The 26,038-nt window shown below is 35.0% G+C and overlaps 1 protein-coding gene across 6 annotated transcripts in view; it reads right to left on the reverse strand.

The window, feature by feature from the left end:
* Nucleotides 1-26,038, reverse strand: part of Dpy19l4 (dpy-19 like 4) — a 68,021-nt gene that overhangs the window by 11,545 nt on the left and 30,438 nt on the right. For 5 of the 6 annotated variants that reach the window (XM_005328663.5, XM_078016897.1, XM_078016901.1 and 2 more), the window contains 11 exons: nt 25,178-25,312; nt 23,836-23,967; nt 23,277-23,375; nt 22,250-22,323; nt 20,104-20,262; nt 18,531-18,650; nt 12,299-12,419; nt 8,418-8,474; nt 7,285-7,367; nt 5,532-5,664; nt 99-257 (listed from right to left, as the gene is read on the reverse strand). In XM_005328663.5, the coding sequence (XP_005328720.1) occupies nt 99-257; nt 5,532-5,664; nt 7,285-7,367; nt 8,418-8,474; nt 12,299-12,419; nt 18,531-18,650; nt 20,104-20,262; nt 22,250-22,323; nt 23,277-23,375; nt 23,836-23,967; nt 25,178-25,312 (1,272 nt within the window). The remainder of the gene's footprint in view (nt 1-98; nt 258-5,531; nt 5,665-7,284; nt 7,368-8,417; nt 8,475-12,298; nt 12,420-18,530; nt 18,651-20,103; nt 20,263-22,249; nt 22,324-23,276; nt 23,376-23,835; nt 23,968-25,177; nt 25,313-26,038) is intronic. The other variant, XM_078016898.1, reaches the window with a different exon arrangement.

Below are 26,038 nucleotides of genomic sequence, written 5' to 3' on the forward strand. Positions count from 1 at the left end.
GTGCTCCCATTAAGTCTTAGTTGAGTTCTAAAAATAAAACTTGGAGGTTAAGTTTAAATAAAGTCATTTTAAAAAAAAACTTTTGAATTATTACTTACGTGGCCATTTGCAACATCTAGTAAATCTTTAACCCTACAGCCTCTCATGGTTCCCACTTCATTGCAGATAGCATCTTCCACAATTAGATAATTAGCTTTGTAGGATGTCAGTATTTTATAAATATCTTCAGCAGATCGCTTTGAATAGATTTGGTAAATCTGAAAGAAAATAATTAAAACTGATCTTAAAAGATATGTAAACTCCTGTTAATCAAAATTATACTAAGCAAGGTATGGTGGTGCATGCCTATAATCCCAGTTGTTTGGGAGGCAGGAGGACCACAAGTTCAAGGCCAGTCTCAGCAAATTAGGGAGGCCCTATGTAACTTAGTTAGAAACTTTATCAAAATAAAAAATACAAAGAACTGGGAATGTAGCTCAGTAATAAAGTATCCCTAGGTTAAATCCCTAGTACCAAAACAGATAAAAAAACTATTCAAACTGACCACCTACTGTGTTCTTAGTACTACACAATACTTGGAGAAAATAAAGGAATTTACTATGATTTTATTTCTGCCCTTGAGAAGTTTATATTCATGTATCACAGTGATCATAATTAAATATAAAACAATTAGTAAAAATAATGTCATATCTAATTAATTAGAAATCATATGATGTAATTCTGATAACCACCATATACAAAATAAGAAATGTTCACAGATATAAACTTGAAAGGAACGTAGAAAATTGAAAAAGTTGTTTAGGGGCACTGATATGAGAGGTAGAATTTTTCTTTTTTAAAGAATATACTGTTGGGCTGGGGATGTGGCTCAAGCGGTAGCGCGCTTGCCTGGCATGTATGCGGCCCGGGTTCGATCCTCAGCACCACATACAAACAAAGATGTTGTGTCCACTGAAAACTAAAAATAAATAAATAAATAAATAAAGTTAAAAAAAAAAAAAAAAAAAGAATATACTGTTGAGCCAGACACCATGGCACATACCAGTAATCCCAGAACTTTGGAAGCTGAGGAAGGAGGATCATAAGTTCAAAGCCAGTTTCAGCAACTTATCAAGGTCCGAATCAATCTGGTGCGTGCCAAGTACCAGACCAATAATTTACTTTGTCTCTACAAATATTAACTATTCTGGACATTTCACATAAAAGGAACATTACATATGTATTCCTTTGTGACTAGATTTTTTCACTTAGCACAAGGTTTACAAAATTCATTTATGTTGTAGCATGTATCAGGACTTCATTCCCTTCAATCAGTGCTAAGTAACATTCATTGCATGGATATCCCACGTTTTGCTTATTCAGTCATCAGCTGATAAACATCTGAGTTGCTTCCACCTTTAGGCTATCATGAACAATGCTTCTATGAACAATCGTGTATAATTTTTTTGGAAGACATGTTTTCATTACTCTTGGGTATATAACTGTGAATAGAATTACTTTTTGAGAATCTGCTAGACATATTTCCAAAGCAGCTGTACATTTCATATTCTCACCATCAGCATACAAGGGTTTGGTTCAGAGTTTTCCACATCCTTAACCCTACTTGTCCTTTTGATTTTTAGCTATTCTCCTAGGTCTGAAGTGGTATCTACTTGTGGATTTTATTTGCATTTCTCTGATGGCTACTGAGATTGAGCATCTTTTCATATGCTCATTGGCCATTTGAATTAATTCTTTGGACAAATATCTACTAAAGTCATTTCCCCATTTCTTTATTTACTGGTGCTAGGGATTGAACCCAGGACCTTGTGCATGCAAGGCAGGCACTCTATCAACTGAGCTAAATTCTCAACCCTCCCCTAGTGGGCTCTCTTTTTATTATTGAGTTGTAACAGGGCCTTAAATTTTTTATTAATCTGATTCAGAGTTTTTTATACTCATTTTATGCACGACACAGACACAAGAAAGTAAAAAAATAATTTGTCACACAATGCCAAGCAAGGATGCTTAAGATTCATGTTCTGATTCCATGGCATTTATTTATTCTTTAATTTAAAAAATATTTTTAGTTTTAGATGATTGCAATACCTTTATTTTGTTTATTTATTTTTATGTGGTGCTGGTGATGGAACCCAAAGCCTCACAGGTGCTAGACAAATACTTTACCATTGAGCCACAACTCCAGCCTGATTCCATAGCATTTTAATTACAACTCTGCCAACCCTATTAGTATCATATACTATTTGTCCTGAAAAATACTGAAATTTGAAGTTATGATTAAAAAAGATTCCAATTTGTTTGCAGAATACTCAATAGCTGCCTACTATGTATCATGGCTGCTGGCTGTCTAGCACCTTTCAGGTCCAATATCCATGGATGTTTGTGCTATACAAAATGCTAATACATCAAAAGGAAGTTGGTCATTCACTGTGCTGTGGATAAGTTATAATGGGAATGATTCTATCTTACCCAGCTATGTCTGATAGTTTACATACATTTGAATTTATTTTATTTATTTATTTTATTTTTAAAGAGAGAGAGAGAGAGAGAATTTTTAATATTTATTTTCTAGTTTTTGGCGGACACAACATCTTTGTTGGTATGTGGTGCTGAGGATGGAACCCGGGCCGCACGCATGCCAGGCAAGCGCGCTACCGCTTGAGCCACATCCCCAGCCCTGTATTTATTTTATATACATATTTATTTTATTTGAGTTTAGGAAACTAAAACAGACTACCATGGCATTAAAAAAAAACTACTGTGGCAAGCTACAATCCAAGCTACTCAGGAAGCTGAAACAGGAGGATCGAAAGCTCAAGGCCAGCCTAAGTAACTCAGTGAGACTTTGTCTCAAAATAAAATATTTTAAAAAGGCTGGGGTATAGATCAGTAGTATAGCACTTGCCTAACATGTGCTAGGCCCTGGATTCACTCCCTTATACTGTACAAATCAAACTAAACAAAACAACACAAAAGAAAAAAAAATAAAAAACCATGACTGTGTAATAGCAATATTATCACTAATAGCCTAGAGCAGAGTTTTTCAACCTTAGCGTTGCAGATATTTCCGGCCAGATAGTTCTTTGAGACAGGAGGGAAGTTGCTCTATACACTGTAGGATGTTTACCAACATAACCAGTCTCTACCTGTTAGATGCCTATAGAACCACCCCATACTTCCAGTTTTGACAACTGAAAGTGTCTCTATACACTGCCAAATGTCCCATAGGGAATTATACAAAGATTAGTCATACACTATAAATTAGAGATAATATCTAATCTAAATGATATGATTTCATTTATGATGTTCTCTTTGGATTTTGATTAAACATTAAATGTATTTAGCACCTGCTATGTACCAGATATTATAAAGGCAAAAGTTTGGAAAGAAATAAATACAAAAACAAAACAAAATCCATGGTTGTTATTCTCAGAGCCAAGTTCCATTAAACATTTTAGCATTTTAAGTTTAAACTTAAAACGCTAAAATGTTAAATTTAACTCTGACTTAATTATAGACAACTCTGAAATTCTGTTTTAGGAATAAGTACTATCAAAAGCAAAAGCAAAAATATAGAGTTTTTTTTTTTGAAGTCTACAAAAACAAAAGTTCAGGAATATGCTCTCTATTCTGCCTAAACATTTCTACATCTTTGAAGCACAGAAAATACTAATCAGAAATGGCTGTTGCCTCTTAAGTAAATCACCCTCAGGTAGACATTATCTTTGATCTTTCCTGCACCTGTTTCAATTTGCTTTCTTAGCTGTGACTATAATTAACTCTCTAAAACAGCCCTACTCACTCCACTGTCAAACTTATTAAATGTCTTTCATGTCTCCAATTGCCTCAAGAATAAGTCTAAATTCTTAAGCATGACATTGCAGGCTCTCCAGAATTTTATTTTCTAATTTCATGGCCATATACATTTTTGGACTTGTGCCAGGTATAGCGAGGCATATCCCAGTGATTCTGGAGACTAAGGCAGGATATCAGAAGTTCAAGGCCAGCATCAGCAACTATGGAAAGCCTAAGCAACTTAGTGAGACCTTGTCTCAAAATAAAAAATAAAAAGGGTTAGGAATGTGGCTTAGTGGTAACGCACCCCTGTGTTCAATCCTCACTACCAAAAAAAAATAATAATAATAATAATTCTTTACTTGTACTGGTTTTTCAGCCTGGAATCATAAGGATTCCTTTTCCAAACAAGTTTCCACTCAATCTTCCAGGCTCACATCAAGGCAAATGACCTTTATGATAAATTCTTAAGATTTCTATAGGCAGAACTGATTGCTTCTGCTTTTGAATTCCCGTTTGTAATTTGTGTACATGTACATACATGCATGTATATATACAATTACAATTTAATAGTACATAACAAAAGCAAACTTTTAACAACACATCATCTGATTTAATTTTCACAAATAGGAGGGTGAAAACTAATATTATTTCCAGATTCAGTAGCATATACAAGGTTCCAAAGCTAAATATGTGGGAGAACGAGCTTTTGAGTCTAATTCTAATTTCACATTCTGTATTCTTACCCTCTAAATTGCTTATACTTCTTCTTTAGTACTTATAAACTATATGAAATTTTCTCAAACTGAAAAACAGGATATTGGAAATCCAGGTTCAGTTTCAGATATAAAGTTGTCATTTAAAATTATACAAACATTCAAAACATTATATGCTCCCAAGGGGAGAGAGGAGGGAAGAAAAAGAAGAAATACTGGGAAATAATACTGGCCAATTTATACTGTTATATTATGTGTATGCATAAATATGTAAAAACAAATCCCACCATTATGTACAACTATAATGCAACAATATGCAAAAAGTACATTCTTTAAACTACGATTAAAGATTAGATGCCATTCTAATATTAATATTGAATTATTAATAAAAACCCATACCAAAAAAAATGAATTAGTTTTTTATAATCAGTAATAAAATTTTGGCTTGGGAAAACAAAATATTTCAAGATACTGACAGCTTTCCTTCAACAGACACACACACACACACACACATACGTATTTGGTGCTACGGAGTGAACCCAGGGGCATTTTACTACTGATCTACATCCCTATTTATTTTTAATTTTGAGAGAGGGTCTTGTTAAGTTGCTTGGGGCCTTGCTAAATTACTAAGGCTAGCCTTGAACTTGCAATCCTCCTGTCTTTCTAGTTGCTGGGATCACTGGTGTGTACCAACATACCCAGATAGAGAACACAGATATTTTCAAAAATAAGTTTCCCTTTCTTAAATACTATATGCCAGTTCCCTTAATATTTTGGGGGAAAATGAATGTTTTTCCTGGAAACATCAATAGTATTGATAAAATAAATAATTTAATATTGGGTTTCCTCGAGGTTAAACAAATGTATTATACAGCTTTTAAAAACTAAAGCTAATTAACTCTTCTAAAATTATTTGGATTTTCCTAGTTAACTAGGAATATATGCATCACTATTGAAACTATTTAAAATATAGATTGTTGTAAAAAAGACCCAAATATCAAATTTAAAATGTCTTACATTTTCATTTCTCTTGAGGAGATCGTCATCATTATAAAGAGGCAAGCTTGTCACCATCCATCCAGTGCATAATTTAATTGCACCCATTAACTGTGGACTCCCTGCAAACACAGCTGCAATTGGAGCTTGTCTTCTGCAAAGAACCAAAAGATTCACACAATGAAAGGTAAGTATACTATTAAGTTCACCAATTTACAACTCTGAAATACAAAGTAACTTACAATGTATAACACTAAAATTTCTCTATCAATTTTCATTTATGAATTCATTAAAAAGAAAGACTCAGCACTTACAATATGCCAAGCACTGTTTTGAATACTTAAATATAGAAGTTTTTTTAAAAAAAAAGAGGGAGAAGGAGGAGATAATAAAAATAAAGTTATGTCACATAGCAATAATGCTATAAAAGATAATCCAGAATGGATAATGATAAGAATATACTATACTAGAATTTATAGTGGTAACACTATAAATTCTCAAATTCATCTTTTGCAAACATTAACCACCACAACACAATTCCTTTCAGATTAACTTACACTCCTACTCCTTTCTCTGTTTTTACCCTACATGATTCCAGATAACGTATGTAGGACCTCTCTAACCTGAATCCATCATCTAAAGGCCCAGACAGATGCTACTTACAAGGTGGGAAACCTACAAACAGGTCCTAAATGCATGCATCTATATATATTTGCAGTGCTGGGTATCAAACCTAGGGCCTCACACCTGGTAGACAATTGGTCTACCATTGAGCTGTACCCTCCAGCCCTCCCTTCACTTATTTATTCACTTCATGTATTCAATGTTCAGCACCTACCCATGTCTAAGCATAGTATCAAGTTCTGAAAATAAAGAAATGGAACCTTGTCGCTGTGCTCAGGGAGCACTCATTAGTGAGGAAATACATACAAAACAATTACACCACAAAAAAACATCCAACTGTCCAGGCCATTGTTATATTTTTGAAAATATTACAATAAATCACATACATCAATGTTGAGTTCCTCTTTTCTTAATGATAGCACAAGACTGTACAGTCAGTGCACCCTCATAGTAATCACAATTCACAAAAAGTATTAATTAGCCATAGTTAAGGGTGATTTAAAGAGAACGATTCTTTACTAGGCACACAGCTATAAAACTAGTAGTTTGGGAGGTTAAGTCAGGAGAACAGTTAAAATCCAGTTAAATCCAAGTTAAAATCCAGCCTCAGCAACTCAGCAACTTAGTGAGACTATGTCTCTAAATACAAAAAATGACTGAGGATGTGGCTCAGTGGTTAAGCACTCCTGGGTTCAGTCCCCAGTACCAATGGGGGTTCTCAGTTCCAATTCTCTGCTTCTAGAGGCCAAGACCACACCACCTGTTCTGCTTAGGCATTAAAATATAAATCCCTTGGTAACTAAGACTGGTAATCAACTGTTCATTCACCTCCAGTCAACAATAAAAGAAACATTTTCTTGATGCTTCTAAATATTCCTTTTTATTTCATATTTCTAGGTGTTTGATGTTAGAAGTCTCTAATCTCACTTATCAACATCGTATTTTCAAGTCCACAGAAGTCAGTTTCATTAGGAAATAGAATCACAAAGTTCAATCAACACTAAAAATGCCTAAAAATCATGGTGATAAAATTGCTGAGTTTTATGAGAAATTGGAAAAGTATTAATTCATTATTTCCCTTGAATCCATTAGATAGCATGCAATAATTAGTTAATAGTTTAACAACAGTCTTGGACAGTTCAATTCTTACTTTATCCAGGTCATAAGTTCCACTGTATCTGGGTCATAGAATTCCTGTAGTTCTGTTAATTCTGTCATTAATCTTGGAAAGAACTAAAATGCAAAACAAATCCCAAAAGATGTAAGTAATTAGAAAGTTTAGAATTTCTTCAAAGTATCTCAAAAGACTAAAAGAGTTAATTTGAGGCAAATAATACAATAATGTTTTCATGACAAAAATGTCATTGATCTCTTTGCTTTCTTTCAGTGACCTGCTCATTCTTCTCAATCCAAATAATAATCTTATGGTTGATGCACTGCCTAGACTCAATAAATAATTTTATCAATATCAAACAATTAATCATCAGTTCTGTATTTTATGCACACATACTAAACAAGTGAACAAATTTTACTTACTAATAAAACTTGTAAGTTTACTGGCAAGTAGTTTCATTTACATTATGATAAACCTAAGAATTTATATTAGATATTAAAATGAAGCGAATATTTTTAAACATTAAGACCTATTTTTCAGCAATATCCTTTGCCAATTAGATACTGAATTTACAATCTTATTAGACTACAAAAAAACAATATCACATGGCATTCTAAAAATGTTGTGGGTCTTCTGTTATAACTTTAAAAAAAAAGCATTAGTAACAACATCACACTTTGATGTAATAGTTTTTTTATTTATTTATTTTTTGGTGGGGGGGTACCAGGGATTTAACCCAGGGGCATTATAACACTGAGCTATACCCCCAGTTCTTATTTTTTATTTTGAAACAAGGTCTCCCTAAATTTTGTAGGACTTCATTAAGTTGCTGAGGCTGACCTTGAACTTGTGATCCTCCTGCCTTGTCTCTCCAGTTGCTGGGATTACTGACATTTGCCACCATGTCCAGCTTAGAATAGTATTCTTGATAAAAATTTCCTACACACATATATAAATTTATCATTACCAGCCAGGCACAGTGGTGCATGTCTGTAATTCCAGCAGCTTGGGAAGCTGAGGCAGGAGGACTGTAAATTCAAAGCCCGCCTTGCAACTCAGCAAGGCCACAAGCAACTTAGTTAGACCCTGTCTCAAAATTAAAAAATAAAAATAAAAAAAAAAAACATTATCTTGTACATTTCAGTAATTTAAGCTTCTGGTTTTCTTACCTCTTTCCATAAACTGAGACCTATTATAGTGGGCACAGCCATGCTCAGAATAAGAGCCTGAAATATCAAAGCAAAAAGGGTTATGGGTAAATATGAGTATACTTTAGAGATACTAGCAATGACTCTATGATCAACTGAATATCCTTTTAGTTATAAAAATTCCAATAATAGAAAGTGAAGCCAGTATAGAATTGAGTTCATCAATTGAGATGAGGGATAATTAAAGAGTTTCAAACACTAACCAGGAGGTAAAGTGAGACACACATATTTACTACATAAATTTATAGCAGAGCATCAAAAAAGTAATGCTCATAATATTTCAAATAGCCAATCAATATTTGAAAAATTGTCAGGGACTTATGCCACTAAGAGTCTGAAAATAATTCTGAATTGCTACATGAAAAGCTAACAACAACAATAAGAAGACAATGAGCCGGGCAGGGTGGCATGTGCCTATAATCCCAGCAATTTGGGAAACTGAGGCAGGTGGATTGCAAATTTGAGGTCAGCCTCAGCAACTTAGCAAGGACCTAAGCAACTCAGAGAGACCCTTTTTCAAAAAAAGCAGGGGCTGGCCTGGGGATGTAGCCCAGTGTTAAAAAGCCCCAGGGTTCAATCCCTAGTATGGGAGAAAGTAACAAAAAATAGCTAATAAATATACTAGTATGTTAAAATAAGAATGTATAAATTCTGGGAATAAGACTGACAAAATATTATTTTTTTGGGGGGGGAGGATTGGGTATCAGGGATTGAACTCAAGATCACTCAACCACTGAGCCACAATCCCAGCTCTATTTTTTATTTTATTTAGACACAGGGTTTCACTGAGTTGCTTAGCACCTCCCTTTTGCTGAGGCTGACTTTGAACTTTCGATCCTCCTGTCTCAGCCTCCTGAGCTGCTGGGATTACAGGTATGCACTTGGCTAACATGTACCTGGCTAACATGATTATTATTAAACATAACTCATCTTCCTGCCAAAACCAGTTCTTCCTACTGTCCCTTGTCTATTGTTAACCTAATGAACAATGATCCACAGTCATACAAACCAGAAACCTAGAAAATACCATCATTTCTACCTTTTTTTTGGGGGGGGGTTGGTGAGGGTACCAGGGATTTAACCTAGGGTGCTTTACTAGTGAGCCACATCCCCAGACCTTTTTTTTTTTTTGGTACTAGGGACTCAGGGGCACTCAACCACTGAGCCATATGCCTAGCTTTATTTTGTATTTTGTTTAGAGATAGGGTCTCACTGAGTTGCTTAGGGTCTTACCGCTGCTGAGACTGGCTTTGAACTCTCAGCTCCTGATCAGCTGAGATTACGGATGTGTGCCACAGCACCTGGCTCCCAGACCTTTTTATTCTTAATTTTTGAGACAGAGTCTCACTAAAATTGCTTAAGGACCTTGCTAAAATTCCTGAGGCTGGCCTTGAACTTGCAATCCTCCTGCCACAGCTTCCTGAACTGCTAGTATTATAGGTTTGTGCCACCTCACCCAGCTCATTCCCCCAATACTTAATCAAGCACTGAGTCTTATCAATCTTTTTCTAACTACTTTTTTTTCATTCTAATTTGGCACAGTATTTTTTCTTTTGTCAATGTGGCAAGAGTGTTAATCAAGAAGGCTTTTGTTTGACATCACTGCTTAAACTCAGGGGCACTTTACCACTGAACTATATCACTTGCCCTTTTTATTTATTTATTTTAAATTTTAAGTTGCTAGGGCCTTGCTAAATTGCTAAGGCTGGCCTCAAATTTGTGAGCCTCCTGTCTCACAAATTTGAGTTGCTAGGATTATAGACATGCACTACTGTAACAAGCTCTCAAATAGGTTTTGGAGTCCAAATAAACCTGGATGTGAATGTTATGTGATGTTTATTTATGGTTTTCACATATAAAAGCTATATTATCTTAAGCAAATTATTTAAACAATTTAAGCTTAGTGTCTTTTTCTTCAGTGATAACAAAACTTAGTACTGAATACCACATGAAATGCTTCAAAACAGAATCTGACACATAGTGAACTTTCAATAAATTGATACCTGTGTTACTTTCATCTAAATGGCCTTTAAGCCTATCCTTAAAGAATTTTAAGAGTGAGCTAAGAGAAAATGTTTGATTCTTATTCCTTATGAGACATAAAAGTCTCAATGCCAGGCTAGGGGTATAGTTCAGTTGGTAGAATGCTAGCCTCACACGGATAAGTCAATCCCCAGAATCACACACACACACACACAAAATAAATAAAATCTCAATGCCTTTCTACTGCCCATTAAAGACCAAGCTCTATTATATGATAATGGAGGCCACCATAACCTAATCATTTTTAAATATTTATTTATTTTTTAGTTGTAGGTGGACACAATTTCTTTTATTTTATTTTTATGTGGTGCTAAGGATTGAACCCAATGCCTCACGCGTATTAGGCAAGCACTCTACCACTGAGCCACAATCCCAGCCCATAACCTCATCATTTGACCACACTTATACTTCATGCTTTGTGCCAATAAGACTAACTTTTTTGCACATTTATTTCTTTTGATTGCATCATGTTCTGTTAGGGGAGATGTTAGGGTCGTAAACAAGTCAAGATGGCTCCTGGCACTTTGCCAGAGGGAGTGGTTTGAGAAGTAATGCCAGCGAGTCATTAAGATGATAGATTCCTTAATGACTGACTGCTGTGTCTAGATTATGTCAATTAAGTTAAACTGTGTAATTATTAAGACGATGATTCCTTATTGGTTGACTGCTGTACCTAGTTTATGTTAATTAAGAACAAGCTGTGTATTCAGTTATGTATATATAGCCCTACTGTCCTACAGTAAACGGCCTCGCTCGCTCGCTCCGCTGTATTAACCTTCACAAGTTCCTTGTCACCCCGGGGTTAGATTGCCCAGCCAGACTGCGGCAATGTTCTTTTACCTTCTTCTGTTTATTCCTTTCACCATGAATACCTTTTTTTTCTTCATTTGCTTCAAAACTCATCATTTTTCAAATTTCAAATTGGAAAGTTGCCTTTGAATCCCTAAAAATAAATAAACAACCCTTCTCTATGTTCTAATAGCACCCTAGAAATACTTTTTTTGTGTGATGCTGGGGAAAGAATCAAAAGCTTCAAGCTAACTATGTTTTATCTTTATTTCTTTTGACAAGCATATAGCAGGCACAATGAAAATGTTTCAGTACAACAAAAAACATACCATAGTTCTAAATCAAACCAAAAAAGATCTTATAAAAATTAAAGGTGGGTATGGTGGTGCACACCTGTAGTTCAGCTTTTTGAGAGGCTAAGGAAAATCAACTGATCCCAAGAGTTTAGAGCCAATCTAGGCAACCCAGCAAGACCCTCTTAAAAATAAAATAAAGACCACTACCACATTACCTTTAATTTTTTTTTTTTTTTTAACCAGGGCAGTTACTTGGAAAGTTGAGGCCAGCCTGGGCAAAACTGTCTCCAAAAAAAAAAAAAAGGCTAAGGATGTAGGGTAAAGTGTTTGCCTAATATGTGTGAGGCTCTGAGTTCAATCCTAATACCACAAAAATAAATAAATTAATAAATTTTAAAACTTTAATTCATTTCAGCTCAAGAGCAGTTAGGGGAAAAAATAGATAAAAATAATTCCTTATGGTTTCTCATAATACTGATTCACTTATATTTTTACCTTGTATTTTTAAGTTGTATAGACTGAAATGCATTGATTTTACAATCAGAAATTATACAAAAATGTTTTTCATAGGACCTGTTCTTCCACCTGGAAGTCACTGTGTGACTTATTCAGACTATATTGGATTGTATTCAATATGTTTTCTATTTATTAGCATCTGATATTACATAACTGGAAAAGAAACAAAGTATTTAACACAAAGAAACAATGGCTCACCAACAATATTGGGTGTATAGTTCTTAATCGAAGCCACTTGAAAAGTGTCATCCAAAGTTCAGGGGAACATACACCAAATGCTGCTAACATGCACACATAAGGAGTCCAAATATATTTCAGGCTAGAAAAAATAAAAAAGAGTAAAACATAAGGCATCCCATAACCATCATTATCTGACTTTTCTAAGTTCTTTCCTATTACCACAAAAATACCAAAACATTAAGGGAGAATGAAAAAACTTAGTCGGCACAGATGTTATAGCACACATCTATAATTCCAGCAACTTCGAAGGCTGAGGCAGAAAGATCTCAAGGCCGGGCTCAGCAACTTAGTGAGGCCCTAGGCAACTTAGTGAGACTCTTACTCAAAATAACAAAAATAAAAAGGGTAGAGGATGTAGCTTGGTGGTAAAGAAACCTTGGGTTCAATTCCCAGTGCCAAGATAAGAAAAAAAAAATTGTTAAAAACGATGGACATTATTTATTTATTTATATGTGGTGCTGAGAATTAAACCCAGTGCCTCACACATGATAGACAAGTGCTCTACCACTGAGCCATAACTCCAGCACAGAAAAAAAAAAAAAAATTACCAATAGATTGTTATCCAATTCTTACATAATAAAACATGAGTTACCAAATGAGGATAAAATAAAAGCATTCACATTGATGCAGGTATAGCAAGATTGTACTCTTAGAGAGAATATAACTCTTTTCAGAATGAAATTCACCAGAACTTACTGAAAATTTAAAATAATCTAAGATAAGCAATGCCATTTCTGTAATTTAGCCTATAGACATACTAGCATAACTATATAAAGATATTATGCAATGGTTTTAATTATAGCATATGCTATTTTTTAATAGAAAATTTAGAAAAATCCTGTGTCCTTGAATAGATATAAATAATAAAATACAAAAAGCAAAATAAAAATCTTCATGTATAGTGTTCCCTAGTTTTTTGCTTTTCCTTTTTTTTTTTTTTTCCTGGTACCAGGGATCAAACCCAAGGGTGCTTAACCACCAGGCCACATCCTCAGTCCCTCTTTTTTCTTAAAATATTTTTATTTTTTAGTTGTAGTTGAACACAATACCTTTATTTTACTTATTTATTTTTATGTGGTGCTGAGAATTGAACCCAGGATCTTGCAAGTGCTAGGCAAATGCTCTACTGCTGAGCCAAAACCCCAGCCCTCCTCAGCCCTTTTTATGTTTTATTAAAGATAGGGTCTGAGTTGCTTAGGGCCTACTAAATTGCTGAGGCTGGGTTTGAACTCACAATCCTCCTGCCTCAGCCTCCCAAGTCACTGGGATTATAGGTGTGCACCACCGCACCTGCACCTGTTTTTCTTTTTCTTTTGTTAAATGTGGATATATGATATAATGCCTGGAAAGTAGGATGTTATTTTTTAACTTCATATATTTCTTTTTTTTAAATTTATTTTTTAGTTGTAGGTGGACATAATATCTTTATTCTATCTTTATGTGGTGCTGAGGTTTAAACCCAGTGCCTCACCCATGTTAGGCAAGCACTCTATCACTGAGCCACAACCCCAGCTCCTAACTTCATATATTTCTATATTATATATATATTTCTATATTATTCTATATTTATTATAATCTATTTGCTACTTTTGAGATTAATTTTTTAAAAAACAAGGATCTGTACTGGCTTTGGTGGTATATGCCTATAATCCCAGCTACTCAGGGGAATGAAACAGGAGGATCACAAGTTTGAAGTTAGCCTTGATAACTAAGCAAGACCTTGTCTCAAAATAAAAAATAAAAAGGGCTGAGGCTATATCTCAGTCTGAGATGTCTCTAGTACTAAAAACAAAACAAAACCTCCAATGACTTATAATAAGGCTCTTAAATAAAAAAGATTAAAACCAGGTATACACAAAAATGAACTTGTATAAATAAAGGAAAGTATATTATTTTATGTTGTAGGTGGTAAAGAAAACAAAAAGAGCTGGGTTCACTGTAATCCTAGCAGCTTGGGAGGCTGAGACAGGAGGATCATGAGTTCAAAGCCAGCCTCGGCAAAAGTGAGGCACTAAGCATCTCAGTGAGACCCTGTCTCTAAATAAAATATAAAATAGGGCTGGGGATGTGGCTCATTGGTTGAGTGCCCCTGAGTTCAATCCCCGGTCCCCCACCTCAACCCCGAAAAGAAAACAAAAAGAGCCTGTCTTCAGAGGAAATAGTAAAAACTGAAGATGGAAGAAGAAGAGCTAGAGTATAACTGTGGTAATTAATGCTGAGGAGAACAACCAGACCCTTCCATGAAATATTTGTTGGTGTTAAACTCAGATAAGAATGTGAAGTCAAATATAAAAATCAAATCTCATGGTTTTGTAAAAGAGCAAAACTATGAAATAAAAAATATTCATTTATTTAATAATGAACATTGACTGATCATCTACTGTAAGCTAACCAAAGTAACAGAAAAGAAGACAAAAAAGTCATGGTAATAGCTCTCAAGGAGCTCTTCTCAAAATGAAATAAGACCAAACAGGGCATGTACAATTAGAGCACACCAATTAAAAAATATGAAAAAAAAAGAGGAAGCAAATAGGAAATAGGTATAAGAAAAATTACATAAAGTCTAGGGTTAGGTAAAAGTGAAATAACTAAATATAGTTTATATAGATAAATATAGTTAAATGAAGGTTCTTTTAAAAACTGAATGCTGAGTTGAAGGTGTAGCTTAATGCCTAGCACAAGTGACGTCTGGGTTCAATTCCTTAGCACTGCACACACACACAAAAAGTGTCATAACCTAGGCCTTGAGAGAAGTGGCAGACACACATAGAATACGTACTTTACTAGTAAAGACAGAAACTGTATTAATTTTCTGGGGCGGGGGGGGGGGTCAACCAATATCTCCTCCCAACTTCACCACTTTCTAAAATATCAACCCGTTCTTCCAGTTAACCAGAATCAATACTAGGGTTGCTTGACAGTAACAGAGGGCACCATTCACGTTGAGTTATATGTATACTACATCCCCTGGAATACAATACATCTCTGCTCTAAGGATCAGTCCATTGGTGCCAAACCCACTGGTTGATGCCAGCTCCATGGAAGTGAAGGTATCCTTCCCTTCCATACCATTTTATTGTAAGAGTAACATTTCTATCTTTTATCTTTACTCTGTCCTGCAATTCAACCAAATGCTAGATGAATCTTTTTCAAACAACTCTAAGATACTTTCTGTTAAAAAATCCTCAGTGTAGCCTAGCATGATGGCACCTGTAGTCCCAGCTACTTGGGAGGCTGAGGCAGGAAGATAACTTGAGTGCCAGAGTTTGAGCCCAAGAGTTTGGGCAATTTGGACAACACAGTGAGACCCATCCCTATTTTTTTTTAAAAAAAATAGAAACCTGGGCTGGGGATGTGGCTCAAGCGGTAGCGCGCTCGCCTGGCATGCGTGCGGCCCGGGTTGGATCCTCAGCACCACATACCAACAAAGATGTTGTGTCCGCCAAGAACTAAAAAATAAATATTAAAAATTCTCTCTCTCCCCTCTCTCACTCTCTCTTTAAAAAAAAAAAAAACTAGAAACTTCTAAAGATGGTAACATTTCCCTCTTTCATTTAAAAAAAAAGATGAGGGCTGTGGGTATAGCTCAATGGTAGAGCTAGCATTCGAGAGGCCCCAGGTTCAATCCAACATCACAGAGAAAAAAAAAAAAAGAAACAAGAAAGGAATGAGATATTCTTATATTTACAGATATTCCAATATGAGAATAACTAACTCTAATTAATAGGCAAAAAGCCTCATGTATTCTTTCTTTATACTTTTTAAAAATTTTTTAGTTGTAGTGGGTCACAACATCTTTATTTCACTTGTTTATTTTATTTTTTTATGTGGTGCCTAGGATCGAACCCAGGGTCTCACATGTTCGAGGCAAGTGCTCTACCCCTGAGCCACAACTCCAGCCCTCTTTATACTTCTTTTCAGGCTTCTTTCTGCACTAGTAAAGGATTAACCTTGCCTGAAGAAGAGATATGACTCTGGCCTTCCACTCCTAGGAAGTAACTAACCTCTTGTCTGCTTAGAGTATCTCTGTTTAACTGGGATGTTGGGTTATACCTGAGAGTTTATGCTAACAATGTGATTTGTGGTGGGGGACTTGGGCCACACAGGTAGTCAACCACATTATGTGACAAAGCCTCAATAAAAACTGAACAATGGCTCAGCTGAATTTCCTTGATTGACAATATTCTGTGTATAATGCCATGCATTGTTCCTGAGAAAAACAGGCACTGTCTGCACAACTTTACTGGGAGATGACAACTGGTTTTCTGTGCCCTGGTGTCTCCTGGATCCCATCCTATATGCCTCTTTCCTCTGAACGACTGTAATCTTTATCCTTTTGCTGTACAATGAATATAATAACTTATCTGAGTTCTGTGAATCTTAGTGAGTTATTGAACCTGAAAGTAGTTTTGGGGAACCCATAACATTTTGGTTGGTGTCAGAATTAAGAGTAGATATAGGGACTCCTGAATGCTGCATTTATCCTCTTAGATCGTGAGCTTCTGGAGAAGAGGAATTCCATCTTATATACTTTTATATCTCTCACCATTGCTAAGAGTGACTTTTATTGGAAATTTAGAAACTTCTGTTCAGTGAGTATGTTCTTTTTTTCTTCCTGGGGATTGAATCCAGGAGCACTCTACTACTGAGTTATATCCCCAGTCTTTGAGATGGGTCTCACTAAATTGCTGAGGTTGGCCTTGAACTTGTGATACTGTTGCTTCAGTCTCCCAGGTGGCTGGGATTACAGGAATGAACCACTGCACCCTGTTCTTTCAATGTTTTAATTAAATTTATTAACAAGTTGGTGTGATTTTCAATAGGAGCAGGAATAAGAGGAGTTTGAAAATTAAAGATTTAAAAATAGTGTGAGATATGTTCCAAGCAATCAAACCCCTAAATAATTATGATATAAAATATATGAATATAGTCACATGCTGCATAGTGATGTTTTGGTAAATGATGGACTATATGTATGACAGGGGTCCAATAATATTATATCACCTAGAGAAATTATACTAGGCTTAGGTTGTGGGAGCATACTCTATGAAGTCTGCACAATTTAATAATACATTTCTTAACATGTACCCAGATATTAAGTGACATATGACTATATATAAATATTGATTTGCCTTAACAAATTTATGAAGGTATGCAGAACATTTAAATTATCAAGCAAATAAAACGGAAATATTCTATCTTTCCGGGAACTGTGGTGCACACCTGTAATCCCAGGAGCATGGAAGGCTGAGACAGGAGGAGCAAGAGTTCAAAGCCAAGACTCAGCAACAGTGAGGCACTAAGCAACTCAGTGAGACCCTTTCTCTAAATGAAATACAAAATAGGGCTGGGGATGTGGCTGAATGATCGAGTGCCCTGAGTTCAATCCCTGGTACCTAAAAAAATAAAAAAGAAAAAGAAAGAAATATCCTATCTTATTATACATTAAATGGAATCCCACTTATATTTCACTGAGGGTTCATTTGCCATTTAAAAGCAATTTTTTGAAAATAAGGAAAGTAAAAGGATAAAAGAAACAAATAATAACCCTGAAGTCCTCAACAAGTCCTACTGCAAACTCAATGCACTTCAGCCACACTGAGCCCCATGTCATCTCTCCCAACAATGTGCCATGTTCAGTCTCACTGCAAAGTTTGTCATATGCTAGTCTCTCTACCTGGAATACTCTTTCCTCTTCTGTTTACCAACTTCACTCTTTCTTAACTTTTAGGTCTCAGCTCAAGCATCTTTTCCTTAAGAGAGCCTTTCTGATCTCTTTAAGCCAAATTCTACTTTTTCAGTGTTCTCACCTCACCATTTACCTCTCCTTTAATCATTATAATACAAATTTAAAAAAAATATTTATTTTTAGTTGTAGATGGACACAAAATCCTTATTTTACGTGGTGCTGAGGATCGAACCCAGGGTCTCAACGTGCTAGGCGAGAGCTCTACTGCTGAGCCACAATCCCAGCTCTACCTTGGAACATTCAGTGTTTTTGAACACATCAATGAATAATAAAATGTCAGTTCACTATTCCATAAAGATCACTTGTAAACTCAAGTTATATAAGAAAATTTACAAATTTTAAGTTATTACAAAGTTTTATGAATGTATTTTTGAATGTACCCACTTATTATCATTAGGAAGAACAATCTTTGTAAAAAACAAACAGATAAAGTAAACTTACCCTTCTATAACCATTGCAAGAGAACCCAATAAAATAGTGTGAATTACATGATATATTATTTCTGGTCTTTCTCCAATTCGTCCATCTTCAAGAGTAACAGTTTCTTTCAGGGATTTACCACTATAGAAACAAAATATTTTTTAATAGCTTCAGAATATACATTTGAAAAATCAAAGAAACACTGTTTATCATCTTTGAAAGTCATACTTAAAATTTTAAACTTTTTATAATAAAAAAGTATAGGTGGCTGGGTGCAGTGGTGCACACCTATAATGCCAGCAATTTGGGCGGCTGAGGCAGGAGGATCACAAATTCGAAGCTACCATTTGCAACTAGCAAAACCCAGTCTCAAAAAGTTAAAAGTTAAAAAAAAAAAAAAAAAAAAGATGGTCCTTAAAATTTGAAAGTCTATTCTGCTAGTCAAATATCTAGCATATATCTCCAAGTCTTTGCTAATATCTTTTTTCTAAATTTTTTTTTGTTATTGATGGACCTTTATTTTATTCATTTATTTATATGTGGTGTTGAGAATTGAACCCAGTGCCTCACACATGATGCAAGTGCTCAACCACTGAGCCACAATCCTGGCCCTGTTAATATCTTTTAGAGCCTAAAGACAACTGACTCTAAGAAGACTGTGTATGAATTTTCAGACTACATATGAATTTTAAATTCCTTTTCCAAGACAAATTATGACTCACTTAACAATTACTAAGCCAATATAATTGAATAATATAAATAAGATCTTTAGATCAAGAAATTACATAAAACCTTTCAAACATGATAAACAAATAGTTAAACACTGTAACAATTCAAAAATCACTTAAACTACTAATTCATTTCAATTAGTAGAAGAAATCATTCTTAGATTCAGCAAAATCTGAATAAATTACTAAATGAGCCTATAAAAATTTAACCTATTATTTAAATATTACTCCCATAGGAAACCATGACTCTACATATCTAAACATATAAAACTAAACATAAGTCTTTCTGATCAATAATAATGCCCAATGAAGAGAAAACAGAATTGGAAGCTCTAAACCAAATATAGAACTAGAGGGCATGGTGGTGCATACCTGAAGTCCCTGCTACTCAGGAGGCTGAGGCAGGAGGATTACTTAACTCCAGGAATTTAAGGCCAGCCTGGACAACATAGGACAACCCCATCTCTTAAGAAAATCAAAAATAAAAGGGGTAGGGTCTAGAGCATTCAGAAGGCCTTGGTTTCAATCCCCAATACTAGAAAATACACACCCACATACATACAGAAAGGATATTAAAAGTAAATATTTTAGCTAGGCATGGTGGCAAATGCCTACAATCCTAGCAACTTGGAAGGCTGAGGAAGAAGGATGGCAAGTTCAAGGCCAGCCTCAGCAACTTAGCGAGACCCAAAGCAACCTAGTAAGACCCTGTCTCAAAATAAAAAATAAAAAGGGCTGGGGATGTGGTTCAGAGGTTAAGCACCCTTTAGTTCAACCCCCAGTAAGTAACTAACTAACCAAATAAATTTAAATATCTTATATATTTCCATAATATATTAGTAATGGAATTGATTCTCAGAACTTACTTAATTCTCCTAATAATAACTTGTGTCATAGAAAGAAGACAAATTATTAAGACTAAAATATAGAATGGTAATAAAGAAGATTGTGTCAATCGCAAAAAAAAATCTTGAGATGGTGCCTGGAGGGACTCTTGACAGAGGAGCCAATTCATTGTAAAATTCCTATAGAAGACAAAAAGCATGATATTAAAACCTCAATTGTTTAAGGTACCAGATATAAAAGTAATTTTAAAAATCTCAGTAAAAACTAAGACAAAACATATTTATTAAGTTGATTTACTTACAATAGCAAGGTTCCATTTTTTATAAATAAAGATAACATTCATAACCCTCCTGTAGAAAGCACGTACTTTCATCACAACGGCTCCAATAAATGTAAAACTGTTCTTTTTATTACCAAGTAATATAACCATCTCTGAAGCCCAATAAATTCTGGGGGAATTTATGATTTCTATTTTTATCCAGAAGACAACAAAAAATTCAGCTATTAGGTGTCCCCCAAAAGTTCATGTGTGAGACAATGCAAGAAGATTTACAGGTGAAATGATTGGGTTATGAGAACCTTAACCCAGTCAGTGAATTAATTCCTTGATAGGGATTAACTGGTAACTGAAAGCAAGTAGAGTGTTGCTGGAGGAGGTAGGTCACTGGGGGCATGCCTTTGGGGTTTATATTTTGTTGTGGTCAAGAGAGCTCTTTCTCTTTGCTTCCTCGTGTGATGTCCTCAGCTGTGTTCCTCTGTCATGACCTTCTGCCATGATGTTCTGCCTTACCTCAAGCCCAGTCAATCGTTTATGAATTGAGACCTCTGACATTGTGAGCCCCAAATAAACTTCTCCTCCTCAAATTGTTCTGTCAGGTCTTTTGGTCACAGCAGTGAAGAAGTTGACTAAAACACAGACCTCTACATCTACATTGATCAATGTGACAGCTACTAGCCACAGGAGGCTATGGAACACTTGAGATGTGGCTAATTTAAATTGATACTTTAAATACAAAAATACTCTGAGGATTTCCAAGAAAAAAAAATGCAAAAAAGAACAAAATAACTCACCAACAATTCCTATAGATTATACATTAATATGATATTTTCTATTACAACTAATCACTTGTTTCTTTTACTTTTTTACTATGACTATTAGAAAATTACAATTATATACATGGTTCATACTGATAAATGTAACTCAACAAGCACCCATTTTAAACAGTGATATCTATTTAATAAGACAAAAATTATAAAATTTGAATTATACTCTTTAGAGCTATAAGAATTAAGATAAACTTTTTGACCCTAAGGCTAAGTATGATCAACAACACTCCTAGTTACATGTATTTTTATATGTATCCTTACTTCTAATTCATCTCCAACCTCCAATCCTGAATTCCTAAATGAAGTGATGTTTACGAGTCTCCATAGACTGAAAATGCCTACACTTCAAAATCACTGAATTTAGGATAGAAGTTTAAAGTTTAACAATGTATCAGATACAGCTTTTTTTTTTTTTTTTTTTTTTTTTTTTGGTGTCAGGGATTAAACCCAGGGGCATTTAGCCACTGAAACACATTCCCAGCCCTCCCTCCCCCAGCTTTTTTTGCCTTTATTTTTATTTATTTATTTTTATGTGGTGCTAAGATTCGAACTCAGGGCCTCGCACACACCAGGCAAGCGCTCTCCTGCTCAGCCACAACCCTAGTCCTCCTTTTTGTTTGTTATTTTGAAATAGGGTCTTGGTAAGTTGCTGAGGGTCTTACTAAATTGCTGAGGCTGGCCTCAAACTTGCAATCCTCTTGCCTTGGCCTCCCTAGCTGCTGAGATTACAGGCATGCACCACCGTGCCTAGTTTAGACACAGCAGTCTTAAAGGGGTTACCATCAAAATATCTTGCAGCACCAGGCATTATGGCACAGGTTTGTAATCCCAGAGACCTGGAAGGCTGAGGCAAGAGGACTGAAAGTTCAAAACCAGTCTTAGCAATTTAGCAACGCCCATTTTTTTCCTATATATTCTAATATCCCAAATTACTCATTTTCTAAGCAATATATAATTAGGTATATTGTCCTTCTATGAGTATTTTGTTCCTTATTTTCTAAGTAAACTTATATAATCTAAAATCTAAACTTAGGTAAAATTACATAATCTAAAACTTACTTAGTCATATTTAGTCCAAATTTTACTTCAAGGAATTTCAGCATGTGTCCATTTTCTTTGTGTGGTACAAACATCTAAAAGAGAAAAACAAAGAAAATACTAGCTATAGTTATAGCAATATACATTTTCCCTAATTATCAGAGACAGAAAATACAGCAGGACTACAAAAATATAAATTAAAATAATACATGGCAAAAATATGAAGCAAGATTACTGTAATAGATTAGATTGCTAAAAAAAGCAATCATATTACCTTATTATGCTTAAGCATAAAAACTATAATGGATAGTAAGAATATTTTGACCTTATTCCACCTGACTCAAGTAACTAATCAACTTTTCTGAATATTTTTTATTTGTCTTAAATTACTTACTACTAATTGGGTAATACTGATATTTTATTTCTTTTCTTTTTAATTTTTTTTAGTTGTTGATAGACCTTTATTTATTTATATACAGTGCTGAGAATCAAACCCAGTGCCTCACACATGTCAAGCAAGTGCGCTACTGCTGAGCCCCAGCCCCAGCCTAATAATGACCATTTTAAATTAAACTGAAAACAAAGTATATTTCCTTCCTTCCTTCCACCCTCCCTTCCTTCCACCCTCCCTTCCTTCCTCCCTCCCTTCCTCCCTCCCTCCCTACCTTCCTCCCTCCCTCCTTCCCTCCCTTCCTTCCTTCCTTCCTTTTTTTAAAGTATATGGGGAAAAGAAAAGAATCCTATTTTCTCACCCAATGTGCTAGTGATAATCATTGTTCGACTCAAAATTATGCTGATAACTAGGTGTGATGGTGCACACCTGTAATCCTAGCTACTTGGGAGGCAAGATGGAAAGATTACTTGAGCATAGGAATTTGAATTCAGCAAGGGCAACATGGCAAGACTCCATATCAAATAAATAAATGAAAATTATACTATATAAACTCTATTACTTTGCTATCTTATTATTTTCATTAAAATTTATTAATATATTTCATTTTTCAACTCTACTATTTTCTCTACATGAAAATAAGACAGAGTTACTTACCTTCATTATAATATTCAATGTCACTGTCAGAGTGCACACCAAGTAAAAATTAATCACTTTCATTATTTTAGCTATAAAAGTTCCTTTCTTCACATTCAGCTATGGGGGAAAAATATGAAAAACGACTTAGTAATTTAGAAACCGCCAGGTGTGGTGGCACATGCCTGTTAATTCCAGTCACTGGGGAGGCTGAGGCAGGAGGATCACAAGTTTGAGACTAGCCTCAGAATCTCAGAAATACCCACCTCAAAATAATAAATAAATGGCACATGCCTATAAACCCAATGGCTCAGGAGGCTGAGGCAGGAGTATCCAAGTTCAAAGCCAGCCTCAGCAACTTAGAAAGTTTCAGAACAACTGAGCAAGACCCTGTCTCAAATGAAAAATAAAAAGAGCTAGGGATGTATTTAAGTGCCTATGGGTTTAATGCTCAGTACCAAAAAAATAAAAATAAAAAAGGGCTGGGGATGTAGCTCAATGGTAAAGAACCCTTGGAGTCAATCCCTAGTACCACTGAAAAAAATTTTAATAAGAATGATAGAAAGGCAATGTTAATTACCTGAAGGCACTTAGTAAGCATTAAGGCTGCTACTAAACTTAATAAAGGAGATACCAATAAAGCTGGATTCTCAAACTGCAGTAAATATCCCAGAAAGAGAGAAAATATATATATTTTATACACTTCATGAACCTGTTGGAACAAAAATAAAATGAGAATTAAGTAAATTTTATTGTATTTCTTTTTATTAGTTTTGTTTAGGATAGATCTGACTGCATTTGTACCATAAATTCTATACTACAACTTAAGAGTGTTATGAAATGTTTAATTTGTATTTTTAATGTTTTGGTTTATAATACCCTTGTCACTTTCTTCTTAGAACTCTCCAGAAACAAGGTAAGAAACTTTAAAATCCTAAATATTGAAATCAGACTAGAAGAACCTTCTTTAAGGTCCTTCATTTTGTTTACCCTAACCAAGTGTGTGAAAATATAGGGCCATGGAATATGCCACTGCAGAAAACTATTTTTCTCTACATTTATGCTACATCTACATTTCTTCTTTTCCAGTTGGTTCCCCTTCATCAATTGAAAATGCTACAAGCAATGTGCAAGGCTGGACAAGGAAAGAGGAGCCTGCTCTTCCCTCTTGCTTCCTATTGTCTTGGGATTCCCCTGAGCCACATTTATGTAATACTTCTTTATCCCAACAGCAGTTCCTTCCTATTGAAGCTCTGAATGCAGCTGAAGTTGTTCCAACACTTGAAAAACCAACTTCATCACATCCTCCAGCTCTAGAGACCCAGGACCTGCTGACCAAACCTCTATCCTCAGCAACAACCTAAACTCCAGCAACAAAGGCTCTTTATTTGAGCCCAGAGATACCACCAAAGCTGAGCAGTAGTCCTCAGAATCCTGAGTTTCAGTTCCTTGGAGTCCCTCCTTTAATTTTCTGCACTTTAATAACTCCATATTCTTCACTTCAGTCCTTTAGCACTAATGGTGGTAGCTACTTCCTGTAGTGACCTCCATTATGATACTTATTACCTCTTATTACCATTTCAATCAATCAATTAATAAATTAATGACTTAAACTTGTTTAATAACTGTTTTGGGGTTTTTTTTTGGGGGGGGGGTGTATGGGTTTTTTTTCTGGAGCTGAGTAGTGAACCAAGGGCCTTGCCTGGCACACCCTCTGCCACTGAATGTTATCTCAAATAACATGAATTTAACAAATTATGTTAAATTCACTCTGTTTAAATAACTTAAATCTTGGTACTCATCAGGATTCTGAACCAGCTGAGTGTATGGGATGAATAAACAAAAGAAAGGTGTTAAGACACAACACTGTAAAAAAATGTATTCTCTGGGTTTAAATTCATCATTTCAAAATGTCATCATACCTTGTCACTTTGCTCCACTGAAAAGATATCTAGCAGGAACAGAGATATTGCTTGAAGAAACAAGAGATAATGGCTATACTCCCACATCATCATAAAGGTGTAAGTTGAAGCACTCATCAACAAGTAACAAAACCTCTAGGAAAAACAAAAGAAAGAAACTATGTATCAGTAGCTTTATTACCATAAAACCCCATGAGTTTGTTACCTCAAAATTACACTTCTGTTACTGGGTCAACTTTAAGCCATATGAATTCTTCAAACTATTTTTAAATCACATAATTCTCACTAAATCCTTACAACAATAATAAGACACTCTCTAGAGAAATCAACCACTTGTCCTTCAACATCTCATTGATTATTTTTGGTATTAGGGATTGAACTTATGGTCACTCCAACTGAGCCATATCCCCAGCCCTATTTTGTATTTTATTTAGAGACAGGGTCTCACTGAGTTGCTTAGTGCCTTGCTGTTGCTGAGGCTGGCTTTGAACTCATGTCTCAGCCTCCAGCCGCTGGGATTACAGGCATGTGCCACCATGCCTGGCAACATCACATGGATAAAATCTCAGTATGACAAAGAGAAAAAAATAAAAGAAGAAAAATCAGTACAAATATCCTTTATCCTCAAAGAGGTAAAGCAATAAATATAAGAAAATGGTGGCTTTTATTAAGACTTGAATGATGAGCTTTTGGTTAAATGTGGAAGTAACTCTTTTCGCTCTGAAAATAATATTTTTATTTCCTTGGAGATTCATATTTTCTTAAAAACTATCATTTAAATAATCTATGTCTCAGCCTAAACTAAGCCCTGATTTTTACTCTTTTAATTTCCTTTTAACAAAAGTATGGTCTTATCTTTTC

The sequence above is a fragment of the Ictidomys tridecemlineatus genome, chromosome 7 (assembly GCF_052094955.1).
Source record: "Ictidomys tridecemlineatus isolate mIctTri1 chromosome 7, mIctTri1.hap1, whole genome shotgun sequence".
NCBI classification, from domain to species: domain Eukaryota; kingdom Metazoa; phylum Chordata; class Mammalia; order Rodentia; family Sciuridae; genus Ictidomys; species Ictidomys tridecemlineatus.